At 37.7% G+C, this 15820-nt stretch overlaps 2 protein-coding genes across 3 annotated transcripts in view; one reads left to right on the plus strand and one right to left on the minus strand.

Annotated features, from left to right (window-relative positions):
- The window catches only part of LOC145708187 (small ribosomal subunit protein eS6-like), a 37281-nt gene that overhangs the window by 6785 nt on the left and 14676 nt on the right, over positions 1–15820 (minus strand). The window lies entirely within an intron of this gene.
- LOC145703538 (uncharacterized) lies at positions 7744–15304 on the plus strand. 2 transcript variants are annotated; one of them, XM_081780911.1, is made up of 9 exons: positions 7744–7828; positions 9699–9776; positions 9924–10033; positions 10659–10793; positions 11399–12751; positions 13440–13497; positions 13690–13929; positions 14028–14456; positions 14529–14670. In XM_081780911.1, exons 2-8 carry the CDS (start codon positions 9737–9739, stop codon positions 14453–14455), a joined length of 2364 nt encoding a protein of 787 aa, XP_081637037.1. In that variant the 5' UTR covers positions 7744–7828; positions 9699–9736; the 3' UTR covers position 14456; positions 14529–14670. The 2 variants fall into 2 exon arrangements, with proteins under 2 accessions (XP_081637037.1, XP_081637045.1); XM_081780919.1 differs by lacking the exons at positions 7744–7828; positions 9699–9776; positions 9924–10033; ... (1 more) ...; positions 11399–12751; positions 13440–13497 and adding an exon at positions 14925–15304 and having other exon boundaries at positions 13751–13929; positions 14529–14852.

Here is a 15820-nt window from a genome sequence, read left to right on the forward strand (position 1 = left end):
TTCCGTTATTTCTTCACAAGTATTTCCAGAAGCGCCCAGAGGACAATCACAAATGAAAGAGTCGTCACCAGTAATTTCGCAGGCCCCTCCATTTTGACAAGGAAAATCCATGCAAGGATGAATTTCGCACCTTTTTCCGGAGTAAAATTCGGGACAATCGCACTTGAAATCATCGCCGTCCATTGAGCAGACTCCATCGTTGAAGCAAGCTGGTGGTTTGCTTGCATCATTGCTGTTTTGCTCGCAGGGGTTAATTTCGCATCGCCGGCCGGAGAACATGTCAGAAGGACACTTGCATAGATGCTTTTCTCCGAACAACATGCACTCTCCATATTTACAAGGCTCATAGGAACACTGAGTTATCACGCACGATTCTCCGTGTGCCCAATCTTTGCAAGAGCAAACATAAGTGTTTCCAGTAATTGTACAGATCGCATCATCCTCACACGGATCCCCGGAGCAAGGAGTAGTTTCGCATCGCTCTCCAGAGAAGCCATCTAAGCACGAGCACACAAAACTACCATTGAAAAAGGAACACGCTCCGCCGTACTCGCAGGGATTGTTTGGACAAGGACCGATCTCGCAAAAATCACCAGAAAAACCATCCAGACAAGCGCAAAAAATTGAGTCGTTGGTTTCTTCACAAATTCCCCCATTCTGACAAGAATGGGCTTCGCAGGTAATGACTGTGCTTGTCGTTGTAGTTGTGGTCGTTGTTATTGTTGTGGACTTCGTGGTTGAGGCACTTGTTGTTTTTGCATCCTGATTTTTTCTGAGAAAAATCGGAGTTATAATTGTTGCGACCAGAGCTCCGAAGACAAGAATTCCGACTACACATGTCACCTTAAATTTAATTTCAAACTCGACCACCATTTATTATCTCTTACTATTAGACGACTTGGCATTTTTTTTCACCGAAAAATTGTTCGATTAAAACTGTGATATATCGCAAGAACTGGGCCACCAAATAGTGTGCACGGAGTTTTATTATTCTTTTTGGCCGGATGCTACTTATCGTATCCGAAAACAGGCGACTTCGCCGCAATAGAGTGCCTTTATCGAAAATTTCAGGCAAATTTTTGTCGAGAGCGGCAAATCAACAAACGAAATATTGAGAAAGGCATTGGAGACGGTTTCCAAGATTGAAAAGATTGTGGAGTGCACCAAGTGAACTTTTAATGAAGTTGAGTAGATTTTTATTGATTCAGAACACTAAATATTTCTTAATAAATAAACTTGAATGATCATAAGAAAGCTTTTTTCATTTAGCATCTGCTTGAATTCGCAACAGTTTTTTATGATTGATTCAACACAGAAAAAATGGTATTCAAAGCAGGACCCCTATAATATTCTTCTGAGAGACGAAAAATGATTGTACTTCAGGTTTTACTGATTTTTCAGGGTATTCTTAAAGTTGATTCCAGTAAAGATGCGGATGAGCCTTGCCCGTAAGTAGTTTCTTCTGATTATTCATGTTTCTTGAGCTTTTCCAGCGACGCCGACATACAAGTGGAGTGCATCGGACTGTGCAGAGCTGAATACAATCGCTGCCGTCTTCTTTGCGAAACGGAATACTGTCAGTCGATTTGCGACCGAGAATATCAAAGTAAGGCTATTCAGAAATACAATCTCAAGAAAGTTTTAGACTGCCGTGACTATTGTCCGTGTGGAGAGAAGTGCAAAGAGGGATGTGTCAACTGCGAGCATCCAATGTGTCCGGTACACTTTTTTCTTTATTTAAACTTTTGGGCCTTGAGTCCAGGGTTTATCTTTCTTAGGAGATTCCGTGTGACGATCCCTGCGAGGGCAGAGAAAACTGCGAGACTTTCATCGATGACTGCGCAATCAATCCATCTAGAGAAAACCTCATCACCACTGTCATTGCTTCAGTCAATCACGTCACATCCGTTGATGTCCTCTGCACTCATGTCGAATCGAGCACCGGTATGAACTTTGTTCACATGACCAACATGGCTATGAGCGGAAACGCTGGGCAGCGATTCTTCGCGCTTTATCGCCAACCAGACTGTCAGTCGATTTCGCTTAGTTTCGCCTATCCAGAAATATGCAAGTTCTTTTCGCAAGCTGATGATTTTGAATGCGTGCCTGGCGAGTGGAACACTTTTAAACTCGAGCAGCGACAAGACGAAAACGACCCAGCCCTTACCAACATCGTCGTCAGCATCGACGATACTATTGTCGCTGAACGAGTCGCTGCTACCCATCGAGTCTTGAAAGGAGATGAACTAAATGTCTACGCTTCGAATAAATGGAACGACGCTGCTGTAGACTACTCAATTCGAAATTTCTTTTACCAAACCTTTGACGAGATTAATTACGAACCATGTGTCGCTGTTGACCCATGTGAAGGCAAAAACGACTGTACGACTTTTGTCGACTCTTGCGAGATGCAACCAAGCTATAAAAACCAATGCGGTAGAGTGACTGCTGAGATCAACATCGTCGTCAGCGCCGAAGTCAAGTGCTCACACGACATGGAACTCGGCGACTGGACAAACATCCTCCAGTTGACGTCCTCGAATCTCCAAGGGAACCCCGGACAGCGATTTTTCATGCTTCTCCGGCACAAAGACAATCAACAGCTTCAACTCTCAGTCGATGATCCTTCCAACGACAAATTGTGGTCTGGAAGTGGGTATTTCGATTGTGTTCCTGGAGAGTGGCAGACATGGCGGTACGAGCGAACGCAGAATTCAGAAAACCCAATTATGACTGATCTCTCAGTTTCTCTCGATGGCGTCACTGTTTTCTCGAACTCTGTTCGAACTGATAATGTCTATGCAAATGACGACCTCGATGTCTACTTGTCCAACAGATGGCACATTGCTGGATCAGCATACGCCGTCCGAAACTTCTATTATCAGACTTCTCCTAAGATTCACACTGTAACTGATCAAGATCAAAATCAACAAACCAAAATCTAGACAGTTACAGACATTGACCGGATCCTGAAGGTCCCCACATGCACTTACCGATGTAGTTCATGTAATTTCTATCAGTTCAGAACAGTAAATAAACTTGAATGATCATAAGAACACTTTTTTATATAGCATCTGCTTGAATTCGCAACAGTTTGTTAAATGTTTATTCGACACAGAAAAAACGCTTTTCAAAGCAGGGCCCCTATCACATTCTTCTGAGAGACAAAAATGGTTATTTTTCAGGTTTTACTGATTTTTCAGGGTATTCTTAAAATCGATTCAAGTAAAGATGCCGATGAGCCTTGCCCGTAAGTTTTTTTTTATTTTCTATCTTTCTTGAGCTATTCCAGCGACGCCGAAATACAAGTGGAATGTGTCGGACTGTGCAGAGTCGAATACAATCGCTGTCGTCTTTTGTGCGAGACAGAATATTGCCAGTCGATTTGCGACCGAGAATATCAAAGTAAGGCCATTCACAAATGAAATCTCAAGGAATTTTAAGACTGCCGCGACTATTGTCCCTGTGGAGAGAAGTGCAAAGAGGGATGTGTCAACTGCGAACATCCAATGTGTCCGGTAAACTTTTTTCTAGTTTTTAGCTCGTTTTCCTTGAGTCGAGGCTATGGCTCAGCGTAAGAGTTGAAAAAAAAAAGATTAATTCATGTCAGTTATATTCGTCCTAGGAGATACCTTGTGACGATCCATGCGATGGCAAGCAATATTGCGAAACTTTCATCGATGACTGCGCTATCAACCCGTCCAGAGAAAACCTTATCACCACTGTCACCGCTTCTGTCAACCATGTGATGTCGATTGATGTCCTTTGCACACATGTTGAATCCAGCACGTGGATGAACTTTGTGCAGGTTACGAACATGGCTTTGGACGGAAACGCTGGACAGCGATTCTTCGCGCTCTATCGCCGACCAGACTCTCAATCGATCTCACTCAGCTTTGCCGATCCAGAAAGGTGCAAGTTCTTTTCACAATCTGATGATTTCGAATGCGTACCTGGCGAATGGAACACTTTCAAACTTGAGCAGCGACAAGACGAAAACGACCCAACCCTTACCAACATCGTCGTCAGCATCGATGATGACATCGTCGCTGAACGAGTTGTTGCGACCCATCGAGTATTGAAAGGAGACGAATTGAATGTTTTCGCTTCGAATAGTTGGAACGACGCTGCGAAAGACTACTCAATTCGGAATTTCTTCTACCAAACCTTTGACGAAATCGAATACGAACAATGCGTCGCTGTTGATCCCTGTGATGGCAAGACTGACTGTATCACCTTTGTCGGCTCCTGCGAGATGAATCCTAGCTTCAACAACAAATGCGGAACAGTCACTGCTGAAATCAACAGCGTCGTCAGCGCCGAAGTCAAGTGCTCTCACGACATGGACATAGACAATCAAAACTACACAAACATTCTCCAGATGACCTCGGACAATAAAGACGGAAATCCCGGACAGCGATTCTTCATGCTTAACCGTCACAAAAAGAACCATCAGCTGGAGTTGTGCGTCGATGATCCTTCAACGGACAAGTGGAGGGCGAGGAGCGGCTTCTTCGATTGCGTTCCTGGCGTGTGGCAGACCTGGCGATTTGAGCGAAGACAAAATTCAAACGACCCAAATTTGACTGATCTATCCATGTTTCTCGATGACGTTAAAATTTTTTTCGAACACTGTTCCCACCGATGATGTCTATGCCGATGAGGACCTCGATGTCTACTTGTCTAATAAATGGAATATTGCTGGATCAGCCTATGCCGTCAAAAATTTCTACTATCAAACCTTTCCAAAGATCTGAACAGAAGTCAATAAAAACAAAGAATTATTGCTATATTTTTGCCATTTTAGATGGTCCATTTAGATTTCGAGTTACCAATTCTTTTGAAGCAATCGGAGCTTAAGGGAACGGTCTCGCTTCAAAGAAAGTCGGAGAAAGTTTGATAAAAATTGATTAAAATCGCGGCAAGAATTTTTCTAGTTAAATTATGTGTAATGATGCAAGGCTTTAAGGTAAGTGATAAAAAATTTAATTTAGTCGTGGACCCGTGTCCAATTTGACAAATGTTTCAGTCCGTCATTGAACGTATTGAGATACAGCGGTTTTTAAAGTCATCAAGGGGATTTCTTTTTGAAATTATTAGTTTCTTGAAGAATTTAATTCTTATTTTTACGATTTCATAACCCTAAATTCATTATATTTTATAAACATGTTTTTTAGCAAGTTTAAATTGCTAGTTACGAATTTGAAAACTAAACCTTAAAAACGTGCGTAACAAGTAAATCGCCTAGTAAACCGCGATGTTTCAACTAACCAAAAGCCAATAAAAAAATGATGAAACTTAATCGTGAATTGCACTTCCAGTTTTTTCGAGACACAAAAATTCAAAAAGGGAGAAATCTAGCGATTATGTGGTCGAATTCCACCAAAGAATTAGTGGTCGAGATTCTATTCCTGTTCTTTATGGAAAATGATTTGTAAGATTTTATCGCAAACAAGGTCGATTGATTCCACTAAGGATGTGGATGAGCCTTGCTTGTAAGTTTCTTATGAAACATCTAATGTGTCCGATACCTTATTTTTTATTTTAGCTCTTTCACGTCGAGTTTATCGGCAATAAAAGCTATTAGTTTATTCTCAAGGAATAATGAAGGCCCTGTTTTACTCTCTAAAACATCAAGAACTAAAACGTTGCACTGTTTGCAAGCTACGGGGAATAAAAAGTTAGGATAGCTGCGATATTTTTCAATTAATCACTTTGCGGTTATCCCGTCCAAGCAGCGTGGACCATGAAGTATCGGATCCGCATAAACTAAGGTCAAGTAAAGGAACAAAAAAGCCGGTAAAACTTGAATGCCGACTATTTTTGTTGAACATAGGATTTCTTAACCTTACCCCGCCAGGGTACACTACCTGAGGCACAGGGGTCGAAAACGGAAAATGGTCGATTACAATACTATTTGGTATTCCAATACCAATTTCGGTATTCCAATACCAAAGTCGGCAAAAATGCCAATTTTTCAAACTTTAAAATCGGTTGTGCGCTCCGCGCCTGTATTAAACGATAGTTAACTTCTCAAAACACGGGCGCGCTACTATACCCTCAAAACACGTGGTCCAATAATTGGACCACAATGCATTATTCAGCCCCGCGCGGCGCGCCAAATTCATAATGTGAAAAATAGCGCCCAGAACTTTTGGCTCTAATTGACGTTTCCGTTGAGTTAAAACTCATAAATGTATTGTTAGAGAGCTTGAACCCTCTTCTATAAAAATATACTATTGTCAATTGAAAAATCCGTTCCGATTTTCAACCAGAGAGCGATAGAGAAATGTGGCGCGAAACGCCACCACTTTTGAGTTTTCATTCGAAACTTCACACAGTGGTTCGTTTACGTCCTATCAGCTCACATTACAAAATTCAGGTCAAACAGATTACTACAACGGGAATTACAGGGGGTCAAAGTCGCCGTGGTCCAATGATTGGACCACGTGTATTGAGAAGTTAAGGAAGGGGTCGACGAGAAAATTATTTTCACTTTTTCAAAATTCTGATTATATTTTTGGATTCCTTAATAAAAAAGGAACATTTTTGGTGTCCAGCTTTTTGGGCATTGACTTACTTTTGTTTACAAAATTTTCGATTTTGTGTCTGGAATTCAAGATTTTACAAAATTTTAAAGTTGGTTATTTCACCCAAAAAAAATCTTAATCTGATTTTTATTAGCTAGATATTGTTTTTAAATGGTTTTCTTATCATTGTCAGTAGAAAATTCCGAGTCTCGGCGCTTTTGGTAAAATTCTCCGTGAAAAATGAGCAAAAATGACAATTTTTAGGAAAATCGCATATTTTTAGTGAACAGAAAAAATTTTTTTAATAAAAGCAGCCCGTTTTATATTGTCGTCGCTGTATTTTAAAGGGTTTCAATTAACTATTTATTTAATTTGACGATGAAAAAAAATCCCGTTTTCGAGATTTTTTGGTTACGAGTAACCCCCACTTTGACCCAATTTTTTGAAAATTTTTTCGAAAAATTTTTTTTTCTAGTTTTCGCCGCTGTATTTTTCAAACACTTTTCTTTCCACCTGAAAAGCCAGAATTTGCCTATCTAAGCAGGTTTTTCCGGATTTTTGGTTACAGAATTTCCCGATTCTCGTCGACCTCCCCCTTAAGGAGTGTTTTTGATAATTTTCGGGCGAAAAATAAAAATTGTGTAAAAAATTTGGTTTTGGAATACCAAATTTTGGTATTGGAATACCAAAAAAGCTTTGGTATTGTTACCGACCGTTCCCGTCGGTAATTAAACACCGAGTTTCTTGACCCATGAAGTCGGACACTTGCAATACTTGTAATTGTTTTTTACATGATTTATATCTAATTTTGTCCTTTCTTGACCGTTAGGACCATCTGGACTATTGTCAATTGTTTCGATCTTACCTCTTTTGAAAATCACTTTCCTTACCTTCATGCCAACATAAATGATTTTCAACTGCGGGAGCCTTTAAATTTGCCATTTGACTGAGGTTTCTTTTGAGGCGCCGCTGTTTCTCGCAAATTATTTTTGTAAGAACTGTAACCGTGCCCGATTATTAAAAATCACAAAGGAACGAAAAATGAACTTGTGATATTATTTGGTGCATAAATTCGATGGATTTTGTCGTGGCTGCTGTTTTATCTCAACAAAACAATTTGCGGTTGATTTTATCCATGCTGCATAAGTTCTGCATGATTTTTGAAGGCAAATCTATCCAAGCGATAGCAAATCTAATAAAAAGTCACTGAATATGAGTTTCAATTTAAACAAGCTCTGCCAATGTCATGTGTCGATTGAGATATACGTGTGTTTTTCTCAAATATAGTTGGTAGAGAGGTAACATCGAGATATTGAGACTATAATATAATGATCAGTGATTATTTACAAATCGCACCTGAAATTCTACTGACAAATATGATCATTATTTTCGTCGATCTTCCAATCAGAATCATTTTTAAAGCTGGGTAACTTTGGGTCGACACTGAATATGTCGTCGAATGTCGTCGTTTCTGGCGATTAAAAAAAATAAATTTAAGAAATGAGTATGTTCTAGAAAATAATCATCGAAATGTTTAACATATTCGATACTTTACCATGAGGCCTAAAAACTTCCAAAATGAGTTATCAATGTTATGAGCACGCGACGGGCCAGGGGCCCTTACGCACGCAATTTGGGGTAGAGAACTTTTTTGGTTGGCGAGGCCCAACTTTAGCTTTTGCTAAAAGCAGCCGACTGTTTGGCCAAATGCAATCACTTGAATGCATTGTTTTCACAGAACTTTTTTTTTATTTGAGAATTTGAGAAAAAACTACGACATTCGACGACACTCGACGACACAGTCAGTGCGCCCCAAATCTTGAGTTTCTCCCAGAAATCGACAATATGTCTTTCTTTAGGCAAATAATGCTCTTTCTTTGATTCAAACTGGTTTAAAGATAACAAACATTTTTAATCAATGAGAACACTTTATATCAATAGCATTTTTTATGAGATTTGTGGAAATAAAATTTGTGAACATTTTTCAGATTTTAGAGGTTTACTTGGGATACATTTTAAAAGAGAGGGTCTGAAATTTGTGGACATTTTTTGTCAATTGAAATCTTTGACTCCTAAACTTATGATCAAACATTCGGTATTGAGGCCTATTTTACATGCGAAGAGCTGTTTTTCGTCAAAAGCTAAATTTTTAATAAGATTCACGTCTTTAGCTACCTTCTTGTGTTCCTTTATAGATTATTTTTTGAAAAAATAATCAATTTTTCCTTCTCAAAAAATAATTTAAGCAAGTTCGTTGAAACATTTTTTTTTCGGAGCTCTGTATCATATTTGTGGACATTTTTCAGAAAACTCAAAGACAAAAAGTGTCCACAAATTCCATAAATAATTGTATGCTTATAACCACGAGGCACTCTATTATCAGATGAACACTCCAATTTCTAAAGAAAAATTTTACGATAAACCAAAGTTTCTAACAAAATGGCGCCCTATCGGTGTTAACAACGGCGGGGCTTCGAAATAATTCTGTTGACAGAACCATTCTGTAGAAAACAGAACTATTCTGTTAGAGTAAAATCAGAGAATCAGTGTGCGCTTCGCGAATGTTTTTCAGAAACCTCGACAATTGAGAGTATCATGTTTTTTGACACTCTCTTTATATTTTTACCGCCGCAGTTACCTATTTCGGGCAGCAATCATGCCTCACTTAAGTTTTGTTAAAACAGAATAGTTCTGTCAGACAAAATGGTTCTGTCAAATTATTTCGAAGGCCGGCCGTTTTCAACGGTGAAAAACGATTAAAATACCTAAGCCCATTTCGGATACCAAAAAAAATATTTTATTTACTTTGAAACGGATTCTCTAGGCTCTTAGAAGCATAAAAATAAAATGATTTAATAAATTAATAAAAAAAATATTAACGAATACTAATTGTCGATAAGACAAGAATAAAAAATATCCAAATCAAGGTAGTTTTGAATTCTCCGAAAAAAATTCATCTTCCAAAAGGGGTAAATGATATCTGATCAAGCCGTTATAATTGCCGTACTTAGCATTTTTTTGCGTGGACCCTGATAAAATTCATTATTATAACGAGCTAACGAATATTGAAAATCACATTGTTAAGCAAAATTTAATATCGACTGAAATCAAATTTTAAGTGTTTTTCATATTAAAATATAATCTTTGTTTATTTTTTGTTATATTCAGCCAACTTGAGAAGAACAACGCACTTGACCTGTGAAATCATGAAGATTTTAGCGACTCTAGAGATTTTAAGAGGACTTCAGGAGATGTTTAGATTCGACATGTGACTAATATGATATTAAATATTGATTAACTTTAGCCCTTAAGTCAAAAAAATTAAATTTATTGTCCATGAGAATGACTATTTTAGTAATTAACAAAACAGACATTTCAAATTTAAACTTGAAAAGGCAAACGATTCGATTGGACTTAAATGGACCCAATTGAATTCCCGGTCATACGATCAAAGCCTTCTTCGTCCAGCAGGTTGTACCGGCTCTTTTCTTTCAGCGACTTATGTAAGATATAAATTTTCTAACATTGAAAGCATTCGTATATGATTTATATTTTCATTAATTTTATGGAACATTTTTCGATCAATATTTTTTTGGTAAATTGTTTAAATTTTTGACAGTAAATCAATTATTTATCATCGACAGATAATCGCAGATTGAGTAAAAATATAATCAATTTGAGTATTTTTAAAACAAAAGATGAAGAAAATTATTTCTTAAATACCGCATTTTTAATGCAAAATTGAAAAAGAAAGCGGACGAGCTCCAACTAAATACGCGTTTTGAAGAATATTAGTCGATTTTTGGAAACACTTAGATCTGCAAAAAATGAATGCTTGATAAATAATGGAAAAATTTTGTTGATTTATTAGCTTTTTTAGACTGATTTCAAGAAAAGAGAAATTTCTTATTTTTTTTTTTTGTTTATTTTGGGCATATGCTGGCTTTTGATAAGATCAGCTCGTTTTTACAAAATATACAGAGTAAATGCTAAAGATAATTTTTAAATTATTTTGACCGATTTAACTTTCAATCAATTATTATAAAAAAAAGTCTCAGATCTGTAAAAAAGAATAAATTTCTTCATAAACAACTCTGAAAGAATAAGTAACAAAAAAACACTGTTAAGAAATCATCACTGGACGGACCTGCGAGAGGAGTAACAGCTAATTTTCCAAGATGGACATCTTTAGAAACGGGTGGCCCGATAATTGTACCGTACTTTGTTCACCAAAGCGTTGGGCATTTCGGTGGTCTTATCCGGGTAAGATATACAAAAAATATATATGGATATTCGAATATTTCTTCGGGAAATCTCATTTTGAGGGAAAACTCGCAAAGGAGTAGAACAATCCTTTTAACTAGAATCATTAAGTGATAAGATGATTTTTCTCCTGAAATCAGATATATATTTTCGTCTTTAAAGATTTCGTAGCGGGCCAAGTTGAGTTCTAATTGTTTAAACACTCTCTTTCACATTATTATTAGTTCTTATAAAATTCAAGATAAGCAAAAATATTTCCAGTTGATTTTTCCCAGAGAATATGCCCATCTTACGCCAATAATTTCTGATGGAGCTAAGCTCCGATTTATTTTCGGAAAATAATGACATGACAGCGCAGTAATAAGGACGCTCAGAACCCTTTCTTTCTAGATTTAGCTTTCCCACTCGCTTGTTAAAAAGTTAACTTAATAAATGTGTGTTATCTACGCGTTGTCATGTTGACATTTTCAGAAATTAAGAAAAATAAGCTTTTCTCGGGAATTGAAGGAGCCCTAAGGTAAAAAAGCTTTTTGACCTGCCCCAAATCCATAAAACAACTAATTTTTTAATTTTTTTTTGATCACGCTTTGAATTAAATATTTCAGAATTCCCTTAAATCTTTGGAGGAAGATCTTGGATGTTTCGCGATCACTGAAATATCAAACGAAGAAATTGGAACTATAGCAACAAAAGCAAAATATAAAAATGGAGTCGTTTTCATAAAAAATGTCGGATGCTTTTCGTCTGTTGGCGTCGATCCTGGTCAGCATCATAATACAACAACTCAAGTCAACGGCGTTTATAACAGCATTACTGAGTTCGGTGTTCCAGAGGGTTGGCAAGTAATTTCTCTTGATGGTACTCTTGATCAGCCAGATTGTACTGGAAAGAGTCCTGGCACGGTTCAACACGAAATGTTGCATGCACTTGGTGTTTTCCACGAGCATCAACGACCGGACGTTGATCTCATGATTAATTATGACAGAACTTCGTTGCCGAAGAATCATTTTAATTATAGACCACTCAAGCATAGTGAGTGGTTTGATATGTCAAGTCCGTTTGAAGTCGAATCAGTGATGACATATTGCTCTCGCTGTTTTCCCGGAGAAACCCAACCAGTTCTGAGTTTAAAAGGAACAGGCGAGGAGTTTGGCATGGCGTACAGAGTAACGACGACAGATGCGATGCAAATACATCATACGTACTGCAAGACTGATCCAGAGATTGGAAAAATATTCTCGCCAAAACAAACGATAGAATGTAAATCGAAGGATAAACTCGGTTTCAGTAGAAAAATTTTTGCTGATCGACTTTGCGACAACATTCCTGACTGTGGCGGCTTTGAAGACGAGATCTCTGACGACAGGGCGCTGACAAAATGCAAGCTTCTGCAGCCAAACACTGAAAAAGGCTGCTGTGGAGCTATTAATTTTTTCAATCCTCGAACTGGACCTTTGAAATGCATAATCGATGGAGGACAATACAATAATCGTGATTTTTGGAAATGTGATGATGGAGGAGCCATTGCTTATTTGGATGGTCGATGGGCAAAATTCAATCATTGGCCAATCAATGAATACGACAACTATGAATCATTTATCATAAGCGACGCAACTTGCCCCCCTATCAATGAACGCTGGAAAAAATGGTTTCCAGTGGGCAATCAATGGTCTTTACGACCGAACGAGTTTTCTTTATGCTTTTGGGACGGGACCGATGATCCAAACCAATGTGATGAAAAACCTTGCGATGAAAATGCTATTTGTACAGACTTACATGAGACTTACAATTGCAAATGTAATGAGTTCTACACTGGAGACGGAAAAACCTGCACGTTCATTCCAGAAATCGATGAATGCTCAGATGGAACTCACAAGTGTGATGTTAACGCGAATTGCACTGACAATAGATATGACTACACTTGTCAATGCAAAGACGGCTTTAAAGATAATGTTGAGGTAATTTATCTTCAAACGGTATGCAAAAAAACATTTTGCATAATTTCGGGGGCGCCCTGGTTATGTCGCAGAATGTCGCCTCTTTAAGGTTTTTTTTTATAAACTGATTTTTTTTTAAAAAATTGTCTAAACGTTATTTTTCAAAAATAAACAAAGGCAAATAGGCCTAAATGTCGCCGATTGTCGCCACTTTTGCTTTTTATAAAGTAAGAAATTTTTACTGAACCTGTCAAAATAAATAGATCTTGGTAATCGACAGAGCCAAAGAAAGCGCAAGAATAGAAAAGCATAGTATTTTCATGAAACCTGCACCATTAAAAGCCAATTAAATTCTGAACGGGTCATTCTTAATGCGTTTATCTGAAATTGTACTTATTAGCAATTAAAGCCAGATAAACAAGAAAACTTAGCGCGCTCGCAGCATGAATCATATCCCGGGAGCCAAAAATACCCAAAAAGCCCGATCGGAGCGTTTTTCCGTGGAAAGAGCACTCGGTTCTTTTGTTTATCAGCGCGTTTAGGGAAATAAGTACAGTTTCAGCTAAGCGCATTAATTATGATCTGCTCAGAATTCAATGGGCTTTTCAAAAGTTCTGGCATAAAGAAACAAATATAAAAAACAAATCGTGTTGAGCTCTATTTTTGACTTCGGATGTTTACGCCGCTGAGGATATTCATGATGTTTTAGGGAGATGCTCCAGGAAGATCATGCGTTGCTGAGGATACTTGCTGTGATCTAATTGAAGGTAAATTTTAGTTATGAAATGTTTTTAGCAGCGTTACATGCTCAGCCGAATGTAATCTTTGCTCAATTTGAATTTGAGATTATCTTAAAATAATCTTTTATCTTTTCTTGAATGCTCTGTCTTGAAACACATAGATATTTGAAGGAGAATAAAAAGATAAGTTTATGTTTATATTTTTACACATCATTCTAGCAAAAATGTGGAGCTCAAAGCCACCGGGAAAATCGATAACATGCACTCGTCACGTGACAAAAACAATTTACGGCCGTCCAGTTTGGGATTGCGACGAAAACGATTTCACAATTCAATTTGAACCTCAATTCGATAAATTTATCCTCTTTGATAACGAGAAATTTCTTACAGATTCATGGTTCGTGAAAACTTCTGACGGATCATGCATCGACATGGAACACGAAGAAAATGGCAGCAACGGTTTTATATCACTTGAAAAAAAATTATTTAAATAATATCGTAAAGTAAAATTTCGTGCTGACAAAAATAATTTTTGCAATCTTAAAGCCGTCATTAAGTGTTTCATGCAAAAAGTATTCAACCTCTGTCACTACAACAACCGAGAAGCCGACAACAACAAAGACGACGACGACAACAAAACAAACAACAAAAACCACAACAACAAAGCCAAAAACAACTACAACAACAAAAGCAACTACAAAAACAACTACAACAAAGCCGAAAACAACAACAACGACTAAGGCGACTACAAAAACAACTACAACTCAGCCAAAAACAACTACAACAACGAAAGCAACCACGAAAACGGCAACCACACAAGAAAAAACGACAACAACCGATGAAGTGCCAACGACAACAACAACCACAACTACAACAACAAGCGATGAAGAAACAACTACAACAACAGCAAGATGTACAGCTCATGATCGCGGACATTGCTTTGCCGACCCTTGTGATTGTACAGACGATGTCATTGACGGCATAATGTAAATTCTTATTTTTTGAGAAATATTCATACACGTAATTGCGAAATCCACAAGGCCAATAAATATTTTCAGAGCTTCCGAAAAATCTTTTATAAGCCGAAAAGCGATGGTCCCATTGTATCTTGGAAATAATGGTTTTGTCGTTCAAGCAACGACTAAAGGAGCCACTCGAAAGGATCAGTCGTATCTGCAATGCTGGGTCATGTCTCGAGCAGTTTGTGGTCAACCAGTGCTTGATTATCTCCACAGTCACGACTACGATTTTACAGTGATGGAAAAACGAGCAAAGGGACAGAAAGGCGCGATCACTAATTACGCAGCATTTAATGGAACCTACTATAGGGAAAACGACCCATCCGAATCAAAGAAAACACGATCTGTCACACTCGGCTTTCGGTTAAACTTCATTTATAATCGTATAAAAATTATATAATTAAAATATAAATATTTTAATAATTTTCCTCTCAGCGCTGACAAAACGGTGAAAGACACTTCTGGAAAATGGGATAAAGATGTGTACTACGCCGGTATTCACTTCAATAAACCTCTTCCAGATACAATTACAATTGACGACGTTTACAATTGCTTCGTCGGAGCTAAACCAGTGACGATCAAGCCTGGAAAGGGAATCGACATGACATGTGACTACACCAAGTGCGTCGGAGAACAAGTCAAAGTGGGTTTCTAAGCCAATTTTTTAACGAAAATCGAGATGACAAGAGATCTCAAAAAAAACAAACCTGTACCGAGATGACAAGATATCTCCCTTTTTATTGTTTAAATCAACGACTGCATGTTAGGAATTTTTGAATAAAGCCAACGAACACTTTTTGACTCAAAATCCTCTTGTTTTTTTACAAAGTCAATTATCTCTAACGTCATTGCTCTTATTTTAAGAGCCCGTCAATAATTGAAAACTGAAAATGAACAGTGGATAATTTGATTGAGTTGGAAAAGTTACTTCAAGGCCTCGTTACCCACTCCAGGACTCGGCAAGCGCCGCTTATTTCTCTAAAAAAATAAAGATCTCTTTTTTTTAATAGGGCCTCGCTAAGTAACGCTGTAAAATAGAATGAATTTAGATTAAAACGGTTTTAAGCTCTCGCCAAAGTGAGTTTGCGAATTATCTTTCCTTTTAAAAATCATTATTAAGTAATTTGGTACTTGTAAATCTGAAAAATTAACCTGAAAAACGTGTGTCACAAGTAAATCACCTAGTAAACCGCAATGTTTTAACAAACCAAAAGCCAATTAAAAAATGACGAGGCTTACTCGTGAATTGCACTTCCAGTTCTTCTTTTCGGAACTCGAATAAATTCAAAGAGGGAGAAATCCAGCGATTATGTGGTCAAATTCCATCAAAG

Source organism: Oikopleura dioica, chromosome 1 (assembly GCF_907165135.1).
Source record: "Oikopleura dioica chromosome 1, OKI2018_I68_1.0, whole genome shotgun sequence".
NCBI classification, from domain to species: Eukaryota; Metazoa; Chordata; class Appendicularia; order Copelata; family Oikopleuridae; genus Oikopleura; species Oikopleura dioica.

Bases quoted from the DNA above. Each gene is read 5' to 3' on its own strand.
- LOC145703538 (XM_081780911.1), top strand. From the start codon at position 9,737: ATGAAGATTTTAGCGACTCTAGAGATTTTAAGAGGACTTC. The intron at 9,777-9,923 runs AGGAGATGTTTA...TTAAACTTGAAA, and splicing joins AGAGATTTTAAGAGGACTTC to AGGCAAACGATTCGATTGGA. The intron at 13,930-14,027 runs GTTTTATATCAC...GCCGTCATTAAG, and splicing joins CGAAGAAAATGGCAGCAACG to TGTTTCATGCAAAAAGTATT.